The 8,888-nt window shown below is 40.5% G+C and overlaps 2 protein-coding genes across 2 annotated transcripts; one reads left to right on the top strand and one right to left on the bottom strand.

The window, feature by feature from the left end:
- Window positions 1–357: 357 nt before the first annotated feature.
- On the bottom strand, window positions 358–1,254 carry LOC117305797. Its single transcript, XM_033790673.1, has one exon. The coding sequence runs from the start codon at window positions 1,252–1,254 to the stop codon at window positions 358–360; it is 897 nt and encodes a 298-aa protein (XP_033646564.1).
- Window positions 1,255–3,729: 2,475 nt separating this feature from the next.
- On the top strand, window positions 3,730–8,855 carry LOC117305796 (kin of IRRE-like protein 1). The gene is made up of 6 exons (XM_033790672.1): window positions 3,730–3,739; window positions 5,417–5,731; window positions 6,723–6,962; window positions 7,569–7,716; window positions 8,051–8,133; window positions 8,599–8,855. The coding sequence occupies exons 1-6, from the start codon at window positions 3,730–3,732 to the stop codon at window positions 8,853–8,855; spliced, it is 1,053 nt and encodes a 350-aa protein (XP_033646563.1).
- The last annotated feature ends 33 nt before the right edge of the window (window positions 8,856–8,888 follow it).

Genomic DNA, 8,888 nt, shown 5'->3' with positions numbered 1-8,888 from the left:
TAGCGGAACGTTGGTTGTGTGTGACCGCGCAAGACCACATGGTCTTGGAACCAAGACTAGGTGGCGGGTCGATCGTCAGCCCAGTCACGGCTGAGATGGCAGAGGAGATACGACAACACATCCACATAGTTTTTACTCTTTCGTGAATGGCTCTCTGTTGGGTATCGAAACAAAAACACAGAAGTAGAAGAAGACTTTGAAACATCAAGATGTTGACGTTATACAAGTTATATCTCTGCCAGGGAACTCAGTACATCAGGAAGTGTGTGCACGTTCATGACGGCATACAAAATAATATGATTGTGAAATACATTAATTTATTAACCGGGCAGGGCTTTGAAATTATTTATTTAGGCCCTAATCAAAATATGACAAGAAATAGTCGAACCAGCTACTACCCGGAGTAGCCCGAACCTCACGCGTGAGAATCCCGTATGGTCGTACGTGATATCCTCCGTGATCCGGATCTTGCTGTGGGGACAACCAGTACGGGAAACCAGGTAGACCGGTCACAACGGGCTCGTAGACGGTCAAATGTTCCGGGTTAACCCTGTTCTGCAGAGCGAGTGAGTAACTCTTCCCTTGGTACGTGAACGTCGAGGCGTAATAGTTAGCAACGTTCTCCAAGGATGGACTGCTGTATATAGCTGGGCCGAACCGATCTCTTGGTCCGATTTTGAAGCCGTCCTGGACGATTCCACGGAGGTTCCGTTTCGACGTTCCGTGGTAGGACACCGGCCACTCGCCGGTGGCTGTCTCAGACCGGATTCCATCCGGGCCAAGCCATGTATTGTCTTCGTACTCGTCGACGACCTTTAAAGCCGTCCGCATCCAGCCGTACGGAGGCTCGTATTGGTACTGACCCCTCATGAAGGTCTTTCCAACTAAAGGCTTGGTCTCCCTGGTCAGATCGTAGTCATATTTTGGGTCAAGTGAAGTAGGATCTATCTCAAATTTCCCCATCAACTCACCCCGCTGAAAGCATCTTTTCCCGATAATAAAACTGTCTGAAGTCAGACCGAGTTGATTGATATGCTGATGGTCAGCAAGCTGCTCGTTGTTGAAGATGAGCATCAGGTAGCCAGGGCACGAAAGTTTAAGTTTGTCAGCAGCTGCCGCTCGCAGATCCTGGACGGTCGAGTTGACCCGAATCTCCACCGTAACCTGCGCTTTCTTCTTCAACATCTGCACTGTCAGTTGAACCGAGTTGGCATCAATGTGATCGGTGCTTGCAGATGATGTTGGCTGCATCATCCCGTATGTTAAATACACCAGGTCTGTTACACTCACATGCTCCACGCCAGGTCTGGAATTCGGCTTGGCGAAGAAAGCAGTAGCATGACTTGCTGCTGGTGTTGCTGCTGCTGCTGGTGTTGCTGCTGCTGGTGTTGTTGCTGCTGGGTGTTACTGTTGAACATGGCAATGAATTGGTTTTACTTTTAGAATCGTGGATCTGCCACACTCTGGACAGTTCCGACAGGCGGTGGTGGGTCGATCTTCAGCCCAGTCACGGCTGAGAAGGCAGAGGATAGAAACGACAACACATCCATAGTTTTCACTCTTTCGTGAATGACTCTCTGTTGGTTATTCGAAAACATAAACACAGAAGCAGAAGAAGCCTTTAAAACATGAAGATGTTGACGCTAAAAGTTTATACTGAACTCTACCAGGAAAATCAGTACACAGGAAGTGCACGTGCATGGCCTCATACAAATAACATCATTGCGAAATACATTGGGGATTCCCATTACGCATTGCCCATGAGAAAAATTCCCAATCCCGTGGAGTCCCATTAATGGTTTGAATAATTAATTCCACTGAATGTTTAGTGGTATCCCATTTCCCGTTGATTTCTTTCAATGGGAACTTTTTTCTTTGTCTAGTGTCTGAAATTGACGGTGGCTACGACTTCGGCAACGGCTTGATCATCGCGCCATCATGCATTGAAGTATATGGACTTCCTTTAGCCATACCCTTAGACATTAGTCGTAGCCATAGCTGAAGCCGCCAATTGGATACACCACGGTACCTTTGTTGAGAGAAACCCCTAATTTTTATATGATCTGCAAACAGCCATACGCAAAAGGCCATTTTGCCCAAAATAGACCTTTCTAGCTCATTGAGTAGTATACATGAAGCCTGTGCAACATAAGCGCTACTCGGCTAAATCGATCACAAGAACCATCTCTGCCCTCAATGCACCTATTTACCCCTGGGTGGAGAGAAGCAATTCAGGTGAAGTGTCTTGCTCATAGTATTCACGAACGGGATTCGAACCCACACCCTGCTGGACAGAAGCACCAGAGCTGAGTTCGGTGCTCTTGTCCGCCTCGGCTATAGACACACGGTGCCTTTACATGAGAAGAGTGGGAGGACATTGTCATACAAGTACACCTAAAATGGTATCCTGCGTAATATTCATAATGATCACGCTAGAACATCCCTCGAGGAAGACTCTGCTGATGGGGTCGAAACTACAGGCCATTGATAGCCTTGGTCCAGACGTCACTACCTTATACTCGTAACCTAAACGTGATAACCCGACAGGGGGCGCGTTTTTCTTCTTGGTTTCATTTCGGTTGACTATTGTGTACCCGTACAAAGAACCCACGTGCGCAAGGCTAGCAGGCGATACGGCGCGCTGCCCATCATGCATGGTAGCCAGGCTGGGAAATAACCCATGCGAAGGTCTTGGAACCAAGACAAGGCCATTTCTCTTTGCATTAGTTTTACGTACATAACAATTAAGATCACTTCCTGTTAATTTTCCAGCGCGGATCTATTTTCCCTGACAACAACTAACAGTCAACCCTATACTACCATCACGACAGTTCCTGTTGTTTTAACCATTTTGTCAATATCTGCTTTGTCATTTTGTCAAGTAATCGTTATATTTTTATTATTGTATATTGTATATTTCTCTTAATATTTTTATATGGAGCTGGTCTACTGTTGCAATTGCCTGTAAAGGACGATTAAAGTTTTTTGAAATGAATTGAATTGAACTGGATTGAATTAATAATGGCAATTATAAAGAAAGTATTTTACTCAGAGTGCTTGATGCGTTCAACCAACCGGGTTCCTTCTTAACACGGGCTTTTTAATAATCGAAAACAGGCCACTATCAAGTCGCCAATTTTACTGTTATTTTGCAAGGTCTTGAATTCTTACGAATTAAGCTTAGAATAAGACTACTAAATCCACACAGTGTACTTTCAGATGCTTGATTTCAAGAACTCAAATTCTAAATCTGAGGTCTCGAAATCAAATTCTCGAAAACTACTAACCCGAACCCTAATCCTTTCTCAAAAACTACGTCACTTCAGAGAGAGCTGTTTCTCACAATGTTTTATAATATCAACCTCTCCCCATTACTCGTAATCAAGAAAAGTTTTATAATGACAATAATCATTTTGAGTAATTACCAATAGTGTCCACTGCCTTAAATACTGATACACTGGATTAACAAAAATAAAAAATATAAAATCTCAAAACGACTTATAGGATATTAAATCAAAAAGATTAGATTGTTTTTTACTTCCTAACTTCCTTGTGTGATTTTTCGCTGAACATAATTTGTATAAAATAATAGTATTCAAAACACACATCAGACAGTTCGCGCGTATACAGGGAAGATCTTGCTTGGTGTACGGCTCCTTTTCCTTTTCAGATTCTTTTCTGTGCAGTTGAGTCATGGGGTATAGGTTTTGGTTGTTGTATATTTACGTCATGTGGCCAGGTAAGTACAACATTGTAATACAAAATAATATTACTATTAATATATATGATTTATTGTCTCAAAATTTACACCATTATGATTCTTCTTGGAGTTTAACTAATTTTTTTTTAACGGGCACAGTGAGAGATGTACCCTACGGAAAATAAACTCAGCAAGCCAAAAACTAAAACACAATTTAAAGGTTCATAAAAAGTCAATGAGTTTGCTCTCGCTGTTTTTTTAACAGCACATTAGCAAGAAGCCACCAGTATTAACATTGAGTAAGATCTTAAAATAGCTCCATAATTTGTGTCAGTATGTAGTTTTGAAGCTGCCCATTGTAAACGTTTATCTTAAAGGAAAACGTGTCATTTTTACAATTATCACGAAAAAAACTGTATATTATTACCAATCTTTTTAATACAATAAACAAACGTTATTTTTATATTCTTTTATGCGTTCACCGTGGATTTGCATTGTTACGTCACTCGTGTGCTTACCGCAGGTGTTAGTCAGCATTTTACCCTTGCAACAGCTTTATACAATATAAATTCTGTTAAAGGCAGTGGACACTATTGGTAATTGTCAAAGACCAGTCTTCTCACTTGGTGTATCTCAACATAGGCATGAAATAACAAACCTGTGAAAATTTAAGCTCAATTGGTCGTCGAAGTTGCGAGATAATAATGAAAGAAAAAAAACACCCTTGTCACACGAACTTGTGTGCGTTATATGGTGATTTCGAGACCTCAAGTTCTAAACTTGAGGTCTCGAAATCAAATTCGTGGAAAATTACTTCTTTCTCGAAAACTACGTCACTTCAGAGGGAGCCGTTTCTTACAATGTTTTATACTATCAACCTCTCCCCATTACTCGATACCAAGTGAGGTTTAAGCTGATAATTATTCTGAGTAATTACCAATAGTGTCCACTGCCCTTTAAGGACGCTCCGTAAGCAAAAACGGCAGCTTACATGTTTTATGAAATGCGGCCCAGGTCATTGTAAATATCTTAGCGTGGTGTCAGGGGAAACTATACTTCAAGAAGACTCCTAAAAACAAAGGTTTCATGATTCATTTAAAGGCACTGGAGGACACCTTTAGTAATTGCCAAAGACCAGTCTTTTCACTTGGTGTATCTCAACAAATGCATCAAACCTGTGAAAATTTAGACTCAATTGGTCGTCGAAGTTGCGAGAGAAAATGGACGAAAAAACACCCTTGTCGCACAAATCGTGTGCTTTCAGATGCTTGAATTCGAAACCCCAGCTGAGGTCTCGAATTCGATTCAAATATTTTAGTGAGAAATAACTTCTTTCTCAAAACTACGTTACTTCAGAAAGAGCCGTTTCTGACAATGTTTATATGCCATCAACAGCTCTCCATTGCTCGTTACCAAATAAGTTTTTGAGCTAGCAAAGTACCAACAGTGTCCAGTGCCTTTAAACACTTCAATACAATAATGTTGACCATTTTGATAATTCACTTTGATTTTCCGTTTTCTTTTATGAAAACAACCCCATTTTAAAACGTTGCATACATGTATTAAAATAATTACAAACATTGAAGATTCTAAATTGAAGCACAACACTCGCCATTTTGTATACATAGAGTGAATGCACGCAATGTGTTTGTTTGTTTGTTGTTTGTTTGTTTGTTTGTTTGTTTGTTTGTTTTGTTGTTTGCTTGTTTGTTCCAGCTCAAGTAACAAGTGTGACACTCACAGTAAATGGAGCACCTTGTTCACCCGTTGATGTGATAGCTGGTGAGGAACAAACACTCGTCTGCACAGCCTTTGGTGCCAGACCGCGTGTAGGAATAGACTGGACCAATGATGGGACCAGTCTCTCTGGTGATACTGAGACAGAAAGTGTCAATGGAGATACAACTGATACTATTAGCACACTCCTATACACTCCAACTAGGAACGATAATGGTCATCAGTTTAGATGTGAAACAACAGGACAGGAAGCTGCAACACCTCAATCACAATCAGTCACCCTCAATGTGCGGTGTGAGTCACTTTTATAGAGTAAAAAACGAAAACGAGAATGTTAAAATGCACGCCCTCGATTGGTTGAATGAGCGATGGGGGGAATCCGTTCTCTTTGCGTCGTGATCGTTATCGTTTTCGTTATCACTGCAGTGTGGCCTTAAAACTGACCAATCGAGGGCATGCATTTGTCTAACATTCTCGTTTTCATTATCGTTTTCGTTCTTGTTTTCGAGGCCTGTGTGACCGGGCCTTAAAGTCTAGGTGAAATTATCAAGAGCCAGGCCTCGGCGGGTTTAAACCACTAAGTTTAAAACCTCTTCACCACACATTGATTCTCTGATTTAAAACCAGGGTCGAGAAGGTGATGTCCGGGCTTTATTGCACGGCCATGCCCTGCAGCTGTAAGACCGAGTTACCACCCTTTTATTTCAATTCAGAAAACTTTAAACAGTTGGGAACAATATAGTTTTGCCTCAGCTTGCCTCAACTCTGCGTTCAATTTCTATCCATGTTGGAAAAAAATAACTGCTCGTGCAAGTTTGAAACCGTTCTATTTCAAACTGTCGCACGCAAGTCCCAAACTTGAGTTTGGCAAATATTTACCATTTTAATTGGGCTGTGAAATTTTCCCACTCCGCACATTCACCTGATAGCACTTTCCTTTAACTCAATTTCCACAAGCTTTGATTCAAAATTCCTCATCTTTCTAACATCGAACAATTGAAACATGGTCACGCAATCTCCTTTCGGAATGGATGAAATCTCCAGGAAGATTTTAAGGAAATAAACCTTAAAAGGCACTAAATATAAAAACATTTTAAATCAAGATTTTCGAAGATTACAATAATCATATAGGTATAAAAACAACATGTGGACTTGCTGTGTGTCAAACGTAGCTAAACGTGCAGAAACTCACGTAAAAAAAAAAAACACTGAATGGCTTGTTATTATTTCCTCAAAGTCGAAATTTATGCTATTTCTAAGTAGGTTTTCTTGATTCGTTCAACAGTTGCCCCAGTTGATGTAATGCTAGAGTATAGTCAAGGTACAATTACCTGTTCATCTAGTGCTAACCCAACCGTAGCTAACAACCAGCATGTCATCACTCTGAATGACACAGAGACATCAACTGGGAAGACATTGACCTATGACCCTGAGATGAATGGCTGTACGAGAGTCAAGTGTACCGCTACCAATACCATAGGAACAGCATCTGGCTCACTAGCAGATACTCTGTGTCCAAGTCCACGTAAGTACAGTACTGATAATGGGTTCTCAGTTTGTTTTCTTCCCAAAACCCATTTATTGCATGCAGACGTCCGTTTTGAAAATTGGACCCCAATCTGCAACAAAATAAGTGTTTCTTTCTGGTATGAGTACGTCTAGCAAAGCAAGAGACAATTTGTTTGTTATTATTTTACAATGTTGTGAAGAATTGTCCACAAACGTATAAAGACTTAAAGTCACCTGGAAGTGGTATTTTGTCAAGATAAAGCTTTTGTCACTAAGCTATGTGTTTTGATGAGTAGAATATGAATAAACAGTTAACTAAGGTTCTAAAATTTAGTTTCCATTTTATTAACAAATTTAAAAGTAGGCCCGACCCGAGAGGGCGCTGTTCGTGACGTCAATCGAGGCGCGATATTTGAAGCACAACTTTATCTATTTTTTAAACATATAAATCGTTCCAAACAATTGCTAAAATAGTAATTTAATTGTTCATTAACATAATACTCTATTGTTTGAAGATTTTTTTTTCTATGTCCTTATGAAATGGTTAAACACCGAGTGCATATCATTATTGGTGAGTCAACAAAATGCAAAATCATTCCTCCACATATTTTTTCCCCCTTAGAAACGAATCTGTATGCTTCTGTAGCCCTTACGGGCGGTATTGTCATCGGAGATGTAGCTGTCATCACTGTCATCGTGGTCTTGATTAGACGTCATCGTGACAGGTCGACGCAGAGACCAGACAAGGATATCATAGATGGCGACGATGGGTAAACATGACGTCTTTCACATGAGTGAACAAAAACACACATTCCATGAGATTTATTTTCATATGTGGATTTGAGATTGAAAGCAGCCTCGTGAAATCTCGAAAAATATTTTTTTAAATATCTTTTTGATGAAAGTTCTAATACACATTGCCATTTTAAAACATTGATATTAATTTCTTCTTGACGAACGGCGTGTTGTAGGGGGGCGTGCACTCAGTGTTCGAAATTACATAAAATAAAGGCACAATAAAGAATGTAACACTATTATGAAATAAACTTTGTGAAAAGGGGAATAATTATTTATCGATTATATCACTTCTAAAACAAATCCCAGGCACTACGAGATGTCTACAGAACCGCCCAGAAATCGACATATACCTCTTGCTGGCCCTTCGGTTAACAAGAACAACCAACCAGGTAATCAAGCATTCCAAGTATACTTTTTATGAACTTCTTTATGAAACGTGGAGCTTTCTTTTGTTAAACTATTAACAATCAACAAAAAATGGGTAAATTGGTTACACGCCTCTGAAATTGTATGGATAGTTGTCTAAGGCCCTTTTTTAAAACCACGGCTTCGGCTCCATATTATGCTCAGGCTAGCTTGGCCCGCGGATGTTTCGACAATAAATTGCGCGTGCTTTGCGTACGCGCTCAGGGCATCAGACGAGAGAACGGAGCCTGAAGCCGAATCCAAAGCCGACACCGTGGATTCGAAAAGGGCCTATGAAAGTACCTCAGAGAATAATAAAATGTCCCCCGGGTTGAATGAGCCTAAAGATGCGCCAACATTTTTTTTTGGGTATAAACTAGGCTATATATTAATTACATATTTGTTTTAAAACTTTAAATCATGACTAAACATTGTTTAATTCCTTTCAGATGTTCAAATGAACGTGATTACCACGCCTGTTGTATACGAAAGCATAAGAGAAGATACAATGGCGGACGTTTCCACTCTACCAAAAGAAGCGCCGTATGGCAATGTAGGACCCGAATTGTCATTCTCGCGAGATCTCATAGTGTTCGAGAACGAGATTGGGCGAGGTGCGTTCGGGAGAGTGCTTCTCGGTACAGCGCAAGGGATTATGGGAGATGGGAATCGCACCAAGGTTGCCATCAAAACACTGAAAAGTTAGTAAAGTGACGTCATTTACTAGTTCAACAATAGA

This window comes from Asterias rubens, unplaced genomic scaffold (assembly GCF_902459465.1).
Source record: "Asterias rubens unplaced genomic scaffold, eAstRub1.3, whole genome shotgun sequence".
Taxonomy (NCBI): domain Eukaryota; kingdom Metazoa; phylum Echinodermata; class Asteroidea; order Forcipulatida; family Asteriidae; genus Asterias; species Asterias rubens.
This window is presented reverse-complemented; position numbering and strand designations above follow the sequence as displayed.

Excerpts from the sequence above, each read along its gene's own strand:
- LOC117305797 (XM_033790673.1), bottom strand. The coding sequence starts at position 1,254 with ATGATGCAGCCAACATCATCTGCAAGCACCGATCACATTGATGCCAAC.
- LOC117305796 (XM_033790672.1), top strand. Across the intron at positions 5,732-6,722 it reads AGTCACCCTCAATGTGCGGT|TTGCCCCAGTTGATGTAATG; the intron begins GTGAGTCACTTT and ends TTCGTTCAACAG. Across the intron at positions 8,134-8,598 it reads TAACAAGAACAACCAACCAG|ATGTTCAAATGAACGTGATT; the intron begins GTAATCAAGCAT and ends AATTCCTTTCAG.